The sequence below is a fragment of the Bombyx mandarina genome, chromosome 13, assembly GCF_030267445.1.
Source record: "Bombyx mandarina strain Sakado chromosome 13, ASM3026744v2".
Lineage (NCBI taxonomy): Eukaryota > Metazoa > Arthropoda > Insecta > Lepidoptera > Bombycidae > Bombyx > Bombyx mandarina.
This window is the reverse complement of record NC_143220.1, coordinates 14,985,831-14,999,349: the sequence shown is the minus strand read 5'-3', so window position 1 is coordinate 14,999,349 and position 13,519 is coordinate 14,985,831. Positions and strand designations below refer to the sequence as shown.

Here is a 13,519-nt window from a genome sequence, read left to right as displayed (position 1 = left end):
CCGCTTTTTACATTCCAGATCCTGCGGACCAAATGGTAAACAGTCAACGTCGCCCAAAACATGTCATTTCAGATCCTCCCGATCCACTAACGGCGCTTTTAGGTACCCCAAGTACCAGTCATCGTTCTCGTCGATCGGTCGCTTGTGACGAAAGGCTCGGCAAGCGGTTCGTGTTAGCAACAGCTTCAGGTTTAAGCCCCGCGAGCTCACCTAATAGTTCAGTGAATCTAGAATAACCCCTCGAGGTTACTAGAACAGGCAGAAAAAAGGTAATACCAAAGCGTGAGACGTCTTCGCTCTAAGGGGGAAGGGCGCCTTGGCGTAGGAGTGATCTGAGTTCGGTCGGCGGTGTATCGCGTTCCGACCCGGCAGGCTGGTTCTGGCCCAGCGGGGTATCCCGGAACACCAGCGGCACCGCCCGGGCGGCCTGGTAGGGCCGCCGTACCGCGGAGACTGACGTCGTTGGTCGTCGACTATCGCCTCGACGATCCGTCGGTCGGGCGTCCTCGGGGTGGAGCCGCGTGTCTGGTTGTAGTGTTGACCGCGGGAACCCCCCTACTCTGAACGGGTTCTGACCCCGGACGGAGATCGGACGTCGGGTGTAAGAGTGCAGGGGAGTCGTTTAGTGGGTGGGCCCTAAAATCCTTGGGCCCGCGATCTGCTCTCAACACCTGCAGATCGCTGAGTCTCACATACCCCGCGCGCCCCCTAGGCGCGGGGACCTCGTAGGAGGTTCGGCCCCGGGCCCGAAAAAAAAAAAAAAAAAAGGAGTGATCTGAGCGCGGAGGCTCCAATCTCGGCGGTCCATGCTGGAGGCGCAATCTCGTCGTTTGATGAGCGTCCGTATCGTCGAGGCGGTGCGCCCGGTTCTCACGGACTGTGTGGGCCGCGACCGCGGATGTCTCACCTTTCGGCTGAAGCAGATGCTTACCAGCCACTCATGCTCCGCGCGCCCCCTAGGCGCGGGGACCTCGTAGAAGGCTAGGCCACAGGCCATAAAAAAAAAGCGTGAGACGAGAGAGCCTGTGAGTGTTTAGGAAATATGTTGTCAACTGTCGTCGTTGCGGATTAAACTCAAACTGCAGTATAGGAAGCACTTATTTATTCCACACGCACCTTAAAATGTATACATTAATAATCAATTGGTTTTTATCCTTTGAACCTTTTAAAAACGTAAAACGCAAATTTTTATCTCATGACATTTTTCCCTCAATCTGACAGCCTGTCTTTCTTTTTTTCCGGATGTCTCCCGTTGTTAGTCTGTGTGTGAAAAACCATTCACCACACCACACCCCCACGGAGAAAGATACGCCAGATGAGAGCCCTTAATCAAAATTGTCACTATACTCTTAATATTACGCATAATTAGGTATACGTGCGAATGTATAAAACGAAGAATTATAAGTGAAAATTACAGGTAACAAGTAACAAGTACAAGGTAACGATAGGTAACAACAGGTAACAAGAAACAAGTAGTTCTTATAAATCAGTCATTTTTTTTAAATCTGACACGTCTGCCTGAGCGTGTGGTATAAGGCTCTTTTGTTTTCTCATCTTGAATTTTTATTGGAATTGACAGCGGCAACAGCGGCGGTGGATTTTCCAGATCCATTGGTCGTATGGCTTGATTTTGCTGACAAGACAAATGCTCAGCTTGCTTTCGTTCATCATCAATGTGATCTATGAAAGCCGGTTTAAGTCTGTCTACACTCACGACAACTTTGTTATTTTTTATGGACAGTGTGAACGTTTTCCCATCAGGGGAGCGTTCTAATACTTTATATGGACCTGTATATGGCGGCTGCAATGCCCTGCGGATGGTATCGTCTCTCAGGACAACATGAGAAGCGCTTGCCAATTCCTTGAATATAAATGGAGAGTTTTTACAATGTCGAGGAGCAGGCACTGGGCGTATAGATGACATTTTGTTACGCAATTGTACCACAAAGTCGGTGGCATCCTCAATTTTTTCTATTGACGAGGAAGCTATTAACAGCTCTCCGGGGAGTCTTAAAGTTTCACCGTACACCGTTTCTGCGACTGTGGCTTCCAAATCTTCTTTAAAGGCTGACCGCATTCCTAGCAAAACCATGGGAAGGGATCTTACCCATGAATCTTGATGGCATATTAATGCCGCCTTGAGCTGTCTATGGACACGTTCAATCATTCCGTTTGCGCAGGGATGATATGAGGTAGTCCTTATACGCTTGGTGGCGAATCGAAGCAGCAGCCGGTTAAACAAATCGGATTCAAATTGGGATCCTTGGTCTGTTGTGATTATTGACGGTACTCCAAAACGGGAAATCCACTCCCTGGTAAAAGTTTCCACCACTTCCTCTGCCGTGATGGTGCGCATAGGCCACACCTCTGGCCACCTGGAAACCCTATCAATTGCCGTCAAACAATATCGGTATTCGTTGTAAACCGGTAATGGCCCTACAATGTCTATATGCACGTGCATAAAGCGACCGGATGGTGTGTTAAACTTTCCAGTAGGAGCTGAGTTGTGTCTTGAAACTTTGCTACGTTGACATGCGTCACAGCTTCGAGACCAAATACGGCAGTCCCTTTTCATCGATGGCCAAACGAAACGTTCTGACACGAGGCGTGTGGTAGCACGGATACCAGGATGACTCAAGTTGTGCAGTTGGTTGAACGCGGTTCTTCGAAAGGAAGGGGTCAAATACGGACGTGGCTTACCTGTAGAAACGTCACAATAAATTGTCGATTTCGCTTCTGGAGGGCTGATTTTAGTTAGGCTCAGGCTAGAGCCATTTTGTAACAGATTTTTCAATTCAGAATCTGTAGCCTGAGACTTCGCGAGTGCATCGTGATCTTGATCCAGCGCGATGGCGTTGATATCGATGCGTGACATTGTGTCAGCAACGATATTGTCCTCGCCCTTAATATACTGTATGTCAGTCGTGAATTGGCTTATAAAAAACAACTGGTTTAACTGAGGAGGTGGCAGCTTCTCGCGTCTCTGTAAGAAAGCATATAAGAGTGGTTTGTGGTCGGTAAAAATTGTGGCATGCTGGACTTCTAAAATATATCGAAAATGTTGAACACTTTCGTATACCGCTAATAATTCTCTGTAGTAAGTCGGCCACTGTCTTTGCTGGGGTGTGAGTTTCTTACTAAAAAAAGATAGCGGAAACCACTTACCATTTACCTTTTGCTGAAGGCAAGACCCAATATGAACACTGGAGGCATCCGTGAAAAGACCTAAACTAGAATTACTCACAGGATGTTGTAATAGCGTCGCCGAGGACAAGCTTTGCTTGCAGGCTTCAAATTGCTGAAGTAGCTCTGGGGACCAAGGAAATGGCCTGGCACCCTTGCTCTTTGTTGCTACGAGAGCCTCAATTAGCGGTGCCTGAAACTGAGCAGCATGTGGAACAAAACGCCGGTAGTAGTTCAGCATACCGAGAAATCGGCGCATACCTTGTACCGTCTCAGGAGGTGGAAAGTCCAATAAGACTTGGATGCGAGCCTGAGGAGGGCGTGTCCCTTCACTGTTTATGTGGTAGCCCAAGAAGTTAACTTCATCTACTCCCAGAGTACATTTGGAGGGGTTAATTACAACTCCATATTCTTGTAGACGTTCGAAGAGGGTTCGAAGGTGTTTCAGATGAAGATTCTCATCAGCTGAATGAACGAGGATGTCATCAACGTAGGGAAAACAGAAATCAAGACCCCGTGTGACCTCATCAATAAACCGCTGGAATGTCTGTCCCGCGTTTCGAAGCCCAAAAGTCATGAATGGGAATTCGAAGAGGCCAAACGGTGTAACAATTGCTGTCTTCGGCACGTCCTCCTCAGCGATCGGTATCTGGTGATAAGCTTTTACTAAATCGATGGTGCTGAAAACTTTTGAACCAGAGAGGTTATGAGCAAAATCGTGAATATGGCGCACGGGGTACCTATCTGGAACTGTTCTGGCGTTTAGGGCCCGGTAATCCCCGCATGGACGCCAGGTGTCATATTTTTTAATTGTCATATGCAGTGGTGATGACCAGGCACTTTTGGATAGTCGAGCTGTACCAGATTGCACCATATCCTCGAACTCTTTCTTAGCTGCAACTAGTTTCTGAGGGGCTAAGCGGCGGGAACGGCAGGAAATCGGAGGCCCATCCGTTGTTTTGATGAAATGGACCGTATGGTGCTTAACGACTCGAGGCAGCCCTGGTGGTCGTGTAATGTCTGGAAATTCTGCTAATAATTCAGTAAAAATTACCTTTCCAGATGCAACTGCTCGAACACTTGGTTGATCAATATCAGTGGTTGAGGCAATTGATGATAGTCCTGTGGTCCCATCAACTATCCTTTCATTTCTGCAATCCGGTAAAAGATTGTAAAACGCTAAAAAATCAGATCCGATAATTGCAGAGTTAACGTCGGCTATGACAAATTTCCAGACAAAGTTACGGCGTAGCCCGAAGTTTAGATTTAAATTAATTGTGCCGAAAGTCCGAATGCAACTACCATTGGCAGCGCTTAAGTCGTATTTGGTAGCCTTTCGCTTTACTGGTAACCAGTGATGGGGAAACAACAAAGGTCTGATCCAGTGTCGATTAAAAAACGGTGCTTGGTTACTTGGTCAATGACAAACAGGCGGCGGCCAATACTATGGCAATCAGTTGCCGCCATTACTGACTGCTGTTTGGGTTTTCCGCCTTCCAGGTGCAAGGAGTTACACATTTAGTTGCATTATTGCCCCACCTCCGATGATACCAACAAATTTTAGGGCCGCGAGATGATGATCTGTCACGATACGGGCGGCTCTCTCGCCTAGATAGGGCAGCAACTTGGCTACTGACCTCTTCTAGTTGTTTGGCTAATGAACCAAGGGTTAAACTGTTCGAAGATGTTGCGGTCGAACAGACCATAGGAGGAGTTTGGGCCAACTCAAGAATTTTGTCGGCTAGTTCTGACAATTTGTCAAGGCCAAGGTCAGCCTGTGCTGCCAGTATAGCTTGAGCCTGATGAGGCAAGCGGCGTAACCAAAGTTGGCGTATAATATTGTCGTCTGTGAGTGTGCTTCCTGCAAGAGAGCGTAGGTGTCGGAGGAACTGTGATGGTTTTCTATCCCCAAGTTCTTCATCACTCAGAAGTTGTCGAACTCTTTTTTCCTGTGATACAGAAAGGCGCTGAATAAGTATGCTTTTAAATTTTTCATATTTTTCTTCAGTTGGTGGGTTTGTTATTATGTCTTCAACCTCTCCAGCTATTCTTTGGTCAAGGTGACCTACAACATAATTATATTTAGTAGTATCTGTCACAATATTGGCAATTTGGAATTGAGCTTCAATTTGGGCAAACCAAACAGCTGGTTTGTCAGCCCAAAATGTAGGCAATTTGACTGTAACTCTACAAACTTTTGTTTCTCTCTCATTTCCTTCAAGTTGTTTTTGTAGCGCTGCATTTGCAGCCAAGAGTTGTTGCAGTTGTTCCTGTATTTCTTGACTGGCCATTGTTAAGAAGAAAAATATAAACTTAGTTTAATAATATAAAACTGTATAAATAATGTTAACTATACCACACGCTCAGCAGGAATTATACATATAACCAATTATAGTATTATATTACAATAGAATATGGTATTAAAAAAAATTCAACTAAAATTAATATTGGTTAATACATTCACAGAAAAATAAAAAATAAAAGGAAATAAATAACATTAAGGTTTTTAATACGAAATTCTATTTTTTATTAGAGTCCCTAATATATAGACTGCAGCACTGATGGTGTTCGTATTAGACCTCACTAATACTTGCGAAATTGTTAATTAAATTGTCGAAAAAATGTTCAGGCGTAATAAGGAAATGAACATTTGCGATTTATTTCTGTGGTTCTCCGTGGATTTATTGAAAGCAGGCTTCTATATTGCGTTATTACATCCGTTATTACGACCGCGGCTTCAACGGGACATCTCAATTTCTCGTGTCGGGGTCACCATTTTAGGAAATATGTTGTCAACTGTCGTCGTTGCGGATTAAACTCAAACTGCAGTATAGGAAGCACTTATTTATTCCACACGCGCCTTAAAATGTATACATTAATAATCAATTGGTTTTTATCCTTTGAACCTTTTAAAAACGTAAAACGCAAATTTTTATCTCATGACATTTTTCCCTCAATCTGACAGCCTGTCTTTCTTTTTTTCCGGATGTCTCCCGTTGTTAGTCTGTGTGTGAAAAACCATTCACCACAAGTGTGAAGCACGTGTAAAGTGGTGTGAAGTGCGAATATGACATTTGACATAACCAATAAACCAGATTAAAACGTAGGAATAAAATAAAACACTGAAGTAAATAATAATGGGGAGATAACATGCACAAACACTAGATTAAAGGGTTCACTTAATTTTGTGAATTAAAGAATATTTAAATATGAGTAGTTTTATAAATATTGGGCGAAAACTGTTAATAACATCAATTTTCCGACTGCAGAGTGTTTCACAATTTAAGCTTAAACCAGGTTATACGCGATCTATTCATAGTAGTGCTGGGTTATTCATTAAAATGTATATGGAAAAAGAGAATGAATATGCATACAGTGTATTAGAAAATAAAGGTTATGCAATAAATATTTATACAAAACATTCTAGCGAAGCTATATCTCAAGAAGACTTTCAGCGATTAAATAAAGAAGATTGGGCTAAGAAAACAGCCCAAGAAATTTTTGAAATATTCCCTATTTTCGGAAAATATTGTTCACAACATAGCTTATGCATATCAAGTGAAATATTTGATAATTTCATAGACAATCTAACTGATACCATACAAATGGCTACTGACTCACAATTAAAAACTCTTTTTTATTCCTTAAACATGTGGCCAGAAACAGCATCGATTAGAACAAGAAACTATATTGAGGTGTGGGCTGCACTTGATGATGAATGCCTAAAACGATTAAAAGATTGGTCACACGATGAAATATTATCTTTTATATCATTGTTTTTTATGTTGAATGTTACAAGAGTAAGTGATTTTTCTTGGAAAAGTATAAATAAATTAGCAACTAAAGCAAATCAACTAACACCAGGACAACTAGTTCAAACATTGTTTTTTGTGGGAGTCCTACGTAAACAACCCCATGACATGCATAATTTAGAAATTCATTTTTCTAAAAACTTTGCATGTTTTTCAGTTGAAGACATTGGCATAATGAGCATGGGTTTTTTTAAGAGTAAATGTCCTATAAGAAGTATGGAGCTTGCTTCAAAAATAATCAATAAAGTTATTGAAGATTCTGAACATGTTCATGAAGTTGCACTAGCTGCTATTTTAAAAATCATTAGATATTCAGTGAAGCAAAATAAAAATAATGAAATATTTTCACTGCTAGATGTTTTACAACATCAAGTCACAAGGCTTTCTGTAATGTGCAATGTACATTTAGCACTAGTTGGAACATCATCACTTACAGTACACAATGATTGTCTTACCAAGATAGCCCATTATATAATGGATAATATGCATGAAACAAGACTAAAAGACCTTGAAAGATTAATTTTTACATATGGCACATTTAATTTAATACCAGCTACGAAAGATAATTTTTTTTCTAAAGTAATTGAAGAATTGAAAAAACCTGAAAGATTTCCTGAGATTTCACAACATGGAAAGTCATACAGTTGCTGTATATCATTTTTTGGATTGGTAGGGATATATCCTGTAGATTTAATAAGTAAAGCTTTAAGCCCAGAGTTTATAGAAAATACATATGGCAAACACATGTTTAGTTATGGTAAAGAATTATTAAGCCTACATAACAGTGCAGAGATATTTTGCAGGGAGTCCGCAATGAATCGGCTTAGTGAAAAAGCGGTGCTCCTCCTGTCAAAAAAATATACAGATTATGTACCATCTGAAAATTACAAAAAACAGTACAATATTAGTGAAAAAATGATGCTAGATATTATGAAAGTTTTGGGAGATTGTCGAGGAGGCCAAAATTATGTCATCGCTGAACATATTTTAACCCACCATCAAAGAGGAGGTCAGTTGTATGAAATATGCATCTGGTTTACATATCTAAAATCATTCTTGATTAATTCCTTTGTACTGACAGGAATAAGCTTGCGAAACTTAAATTTGTGACTAAACCTCCCACCACAGCAATCATTTGCTTATGATTGTAATGATTGAAAAAAATATATATTTTGGGATGTTTTCAAGTACATCATATATTTTACTAGATTCTTTTAAGTACTTAACCAATAATTGTTATTGCTCATCTTCCACAATAAAACAATTGCACTGTGTAATAAAATAAAGCAATGGGTCCCCACCACTATCCAGCACACTTTTCACACAAAGTAACCTCAAGCAGATGAGAAGTGCAAAACATCTGTTATACAAAGATCTCATGTTTCACTATTTGTGGTGACCTTCAGTAAGGATTTAGGTGAATTGCTCAACCTCAAGTGTACTGTGCTCTGGTGCCACCTTTAAAGGCATTAAAAAAAACAGTTGTATAGACCAATGTTTAACTGAACTTTTGCCAATCAGGTTAGATAGGTATAGACTTATCTAGTGCTTAGTTATTTAATACGAAATTTAATTAAAATCACACTAGCAGCTACTAGCTACTCTAGCTATGTATATTAAAGTGATTTTCACATCAATGCAAACATAGAAATGGTTATAAAATAAGAAGTAAATTTGTATTTGAATTTATTGACAATGGTCAAATGTGACTATTATGGTATAATAATGTTCACAATGTTTATTTATAGATGTAATCATTTGCAATGATCACAATGGAAAACCTATGCCAGTCAAAGAAGCATTTAAAAATGAAACATTTGGGTATATTCGGAAGCCTCCTGATGGCAATGATTGGATTGTACTTATAATAGGTGGAAAAAATTCCCTAATTCAGAACTGTAATGTACCTACAGGACAGTTTCAGACAAAAATTCGAGAACTTGCAGCTTTAGGCTATACTCCTATATTGGTAAAGTTTTTGAATTAATTTTATTCTACCATATTAGAAATATTATAGGAGCACGACACGATGATGCCATTCTGAGACACGGCAAACTGCGAGCGTATGCCACCACACATCCACCGTGTCCCTGTTGCAGCCAAAATGGTGGCACTCCGTCGTCGGCTTCTTTTCGGTATTGCGACCGACGATGTACCGACCGATATAGTTGTATTCAGCCAACATTTGTGTAAGCCGGAAGGTCATATGCCTTCTGCAATATATTCCCATAACCGTATACCGCAACATATTATGCCTTTTTCCATTATGCTGTGGAATGTGGATGAATGCTTAGCGGCAGAAATAGGGATGACTGTGGTACTCAGTCGAATTTACAGCATGCATAATCGGTATTAAATAGTATTTAGATTTATTGAATTAGCATCATAATAATCATAAATCTTTACTAGATTTTTGGACAGTAATTATTTTCAAGATAATTAAAGCAGGTCTAACTAAACCCTATACATGTTTCAGGTGCCATGGAAAACATATTCACAACTAGATAATTTTGAAGAGAAAGAAAGTTATCTTTGTAGCTTAATCGAAAACAGATCAAGGAAAAAGCATAGTTGTACTGATACTGTATTTAATAGTCTTCATAGTCATAATTCTTAGAAAGTGCCAGATTTATAAGTTTAGTTCTCTTTAGGTCTCAAAAGAAAAATATGAATGAACTGAAAATATTTTTCATGGCAGAATTTCTTGACATTGAGGTAGCTTGATGAGTTCGTAGTGGACTGAATTCCGTACCAACGAGTCTATATAAAGAGGCAGTAAATGGGTCATCATCACTGAATGCACGAGGAGGGAGACTATCAGAGCGGACTGGCGGCGTGTTGTGAAGTTTGCTACCAATATATGAACTGATAATCACAACCACTCTGTCAAGAGCGATACCGACGAAGAAGAAGAAGGCTGAGTTCGTCCGTTTAAAACAACTTATGTACAAAGCTGTAATAATATTAATAAAAATGAAACTTAAACATGTTCGTTAAATTCAAAATAAAAGATACTTTAACTAAAAAACAAAAGCTTGTGTGATTATTTAGAGTTGACTGAAATACAAACACTCGTTTTAAAAAATTGTCTCTTTTGTCCAGGTTAATACGGCTCCACCGTTTCTGTCGACTCATTCGTTGGTACAGAAGAATGAGTTATGTTTATTCGCCAAATATTGTATGTAATATATAAACGCAAAAAACATGGAAGTCTTATGTAACTGCGGACATTAATAGTAATTAACTAATTTGAAAAAGCGGCGTAACACGATAACCGCTATCGTGGCCACCGCTAATTACATATCCGAGTACGAAACATGTCCTTGTCGGATCCCTCGGATACTCAGTGCTTTTAGGGTTTCCAAGCACTGGTCTTTGCCCCTCGTCAAACTCGTCGATTATGACGAAGATAAACCTAGATATACCTAGAGACACAACCCACTGAGTTTCTCGTCGATCCTTCTCAGTGGGTCGCGATTCCGATTCGGTAGTAGATTCAGCGAAGCACACCTCTTACTAGGGCCAGTATTAGTAATTGTCTCAGTTTGAGCAGCGCGTAGTTGGAATAGCCTCTAGGCCAACGAATAGTTAGAGGACAAAGTAACTAATAAAATTATTTAAAATTTTTGCACACAATTTGTTTACAATTTAGCGAAATTGAAAACTTAGATTCAAACTAATACACCATCGGCAGGAAATCTCTGCCACCCATATGAAGTGTTAACGAAATAAATTAAAAATACCTTTTATCTATTGTCTTCTTTTTGCATCAAAATTTTGTATACCTACTACATAAATGAAACTAATATCTATAAAGTCTAAAGTCTGTAACGACGCCTAAAGATATAACTCTAATTTATGAAACAACTGAACAATAAGGTTCAAGTTGCCTGCGAGAAAGCAAAGACTATAGAAGAGGAAACTCAGTACCTAGTTTACTTACTTTATCAAAATTATAACTTACGTAATGACTGTTGGTGGAACGTCTTATGAGTCCGCACGGGTAGGCACCACCACCACCCTGTCCATTTCTGCCGTGAAGCAGTAATGCGTTTCAGCTTAAAGGAGGGGGCAGCCGTTGTACAGAACTTGAGACCTTAGAGCTCATATCTCAAAGTAGGTAGCGGCATTTATGTTGTAGATGTCTATGGGCTCCGGTAACTTCAGATCGGGATGGCCGTAAGCTCGTCCAACCACCTAAGCAATAAAAATAAATAAAAACTACAAGATCCCACAATCGAACCCTAACCAGTTACCATTTGCATTAAATAACACATGAAATTTTGAACGCAATACCTTTAGACTTCAGACAGATCCAATGAGGAATGAGGAGATTTAAAGGAAAACCAAAATAACCGACGTAGCCCGAAGGATTGCGAGGTTAAATTGATTATGTGTAGAGCATATTGCTCGAAGAAATTATGGTCGTGGGAGCAAAAAAGTTTTAGAGTGGACCTGGTAAAAGTCGCACAAATCCGAGGTCTATGTCTGCAATGGACGTCTGCGTACACTGGTAGAATGGTATCAATACCTCAAATATATAAAAACAGTTCATCTTACAATACATTTTCAATTTGGATTTTTCAATGAAATCCGCATTTTTGAACTGGCGACAAACAAACGTTACACTCGCTTCAAGCATTATGTAGGATAAAAAATTAGAAATTAATATTGTTTGCCTTAGTATTTTTTTTTATAATTAGGATTTTTATTATTAATTAACAGCTCGACGTATTCGTTTGTAAGGTTTTAGACCAGGATGATTTTATAGGTAATATATAAAATTGATGAGGACTGTTGCTTGCTAGATATTTTAGTGCAGTGATTCTCAACCACTGTGCCGCGGGACTTTTGTGTGCCGCCAAATTTCTAAAGTGTGCCGCCAAATTTTGCAAATATATAATAATGTTAATATTATTAAATTATATCATTTAAAAAGAAAAATATTTTTAACATGAATATATATTTAAATCCACAAAAAAATTAATTCTTTTATTATTTGCTTTGCAACGCGGTTTTTCTTAGTGCCAAATTATGATGAAGCGGCGTGCATAGCAATAGGAATATGTCAAGTCGGCGCACACTTGCCACTTCTGCGTACAAAACGTGTTGTGTGATAGTTGGGATTCACAAGGTGTTGCATAGTAGTTACTGCACCTTTTCTTTCGTTAAAATTGGCAAATGTATGTGATTCGGTAGTAAGTAAATAATTTTTATCTTTTTTTTGGGTGCCGTCAAATTTTGAAATCGTTAAATATGTGCCGCAACAAAAAAAGGTTGAGAATCACTGTTTTAGTGTATAATATAATCAAAGCGAAGCTAACCTTTGATAGCTAATTTACTAAACTAATAAATAAAAAATTCACCCTTCAAGTTGATTTATATGCTTTATTTTATTGACTTAGGTTTCGATGAAACAAATGTATTAGATATGTAGGTTTATTAAAAATAACAAAAATATTATGGAATAAGTATACACTAGTTATGTATCAATAATTATTAGACAATTTATTTTACGCAGATAAAATTACTCATGAACACGATCACAAAATTATATTAAAAAATATATTTCAACCTAAGAATAATTTAAGACAGTTTGACTATGTTATTTTTTAACTTTCCATAAATTATACAATTATCTAACTTTGGTTTATAAAATTTTTGAAAACTCCTTTAGAATCGCGAATAGCTCCTTTTCTGTATTTTTCCATTTTTTCCCAATTTTCTAAGTCTACCGACTCGCGTCGTTCTGAAAAATGAGACAAAATTAAAATCAAACAACTATTTGACTATCAAAAAATATAATTGCTTTAGTTACAGTGCTTAACTCAAACATAAATCGGATGCGTGGAAGTTAATCAACCTAATCATATCAAATCATATTCAAACCAGCACCTTAAATAATTAGTTAAAGCAGAATTGTTTTGTAGGTACTTTTTGGTGCGATCTGGAAACTGTGATTTTTAAATAGACTAACAAAATGTTTGTATATATAGATACTTTGGTTTTGTTGAGGTGGTATGTTTTGTAGTTTTTATTTTTAATGTAGGTATTACATCAGTTTTAGGTCAATTCTCAATTTTGCTTGTTACTTTAGGTATAGATATCGAAGGCGGTAGGGGTAAGAGATTGTTGCCATATCTGGCATGAAAATTTTTGTCTATAGATGTACTGTCACTGCCGGTATCATCAAAATTCAAATTAATATTTCCATTTATGGACTTGACCTGAAAAAAATTGATTTAATTTTAATTTTACTGCTTGAAGCTTATCGTTGGATTCACGGAGCCTTGACAAAAGTTAAAACTAATTCAAAAACAATCACTTTCTTACGGGCTATTTTCGTTTTAATGAGTTCCCGATATATCGGGGCTGTGCCAAATCGAGGCAAGAACCCGTAAATAAAAGTGTTTTTGATGTATTATAGAATCTTGTGTAACTATACTGAGATCTTAGAACTTATATCTCAAGGTGGGTGTCGCATTTACGTTGTAGATGTCTATGGGCTCCAGTAACCACTTAAC

At 38.7% G+C, this 13,519-nt stretch overlaps 3 protein-coding genes across 9 annotated transcripts in view; 1 reads left to right on the top strand and 2 right to left on the bottom strand.

The window, feature by feature from the left end:
* Nucleotides 1–4,649: 4,649 nt before the first annotated feature.
* Nucleotides 4,650–5,474, bottom strand: LOC149501675 (uncharacterized). The gene has a single exon (XM_089732550.1). It carries the CDS (start codon nucleotides 5,472–5,474, stop codon nucleotides 4,650–4,652), a length of 825 nt encoding a protein of 274 aa, XP_089588676.1.
* Nucleotides 5,475–6,203: 729 nt separating this feature from the next.
* LOC114248542 (non-canonical pre-mRNAs endonuclease FASTKD5, mitochondrial) lies at nucleotides 6,204–10,028 on the top strand. Of its 4 annotated transcripts, none has more exons than XM_089732352.1 (4): nucleotides 6,257–6,983; nucleotides 7,153–8,004; nucleotides 8,744–8,964; nucleotides 9,472–10,028. In XM_089732352.1, the coding sequence occupies exons 2-4, from the start codon at nucleotides 7,170–7,172 to the stop codon at nucleotides 9,610–9,612; spliced, it is 1,197 nt and encodes a 398-aa protein (XP_089588478.1). In that variant the 5' UTR covers nucleotides 6,257–6,983; nucleotides 7,153–7,169; the 3' UTR covers nucleotides 9,613–10,028. The 4 variants fall into 4 exon arrangements, with proteins under 4 accessions (XP_089588477.1, XP_089588478.1, XP_089588480.1 ...); XM_089732354.1 differs by having other exon boundaries at nucleotides 6,869–6,983; nucleotides 7,799–8,004; XM_089732353.1 differs by lacking the exon at nucleotides 6,257–6,983 and having other exon boundaries at nucleotides 7,484–7,664; nucleotides 7,799–8,004.
* Nucleotides 10,029–12,363: 2,335 nt separating this feature from the next.
* LOC114248500 (uncharacterized) overlaps nucleotides 12,364–13,519 on the bottom strand; it is a 32,519-nt gene continuing 31,363 nt past the window's right edge. For 2 of the 4 annotated variants that reach the window (XM_028181751.2, XM_028181753.2), the window contains 2 exons: nucleotides 12,996–13,222; nucleotides 12,364–12,744 (listed from right to left, as the gene is read on the bottom strand). In XM_028181751.2, the coding sequence (XP_028037552.2) occupies nucleotides 13,064–13,222 (159 nt within the window). In that variant the 3' untranslated portion in view covers nucleotides 12,364–12,744; nucleotides 12,996–13,063. The remainder of the gene's footprint in view (nucleotides 12,745–12,995; nucleotides 13,223–13,519) is intronic. The other 2 variants (XM_028181754.2, XM_089732350.1) reach the window with 1 other exon arrangement.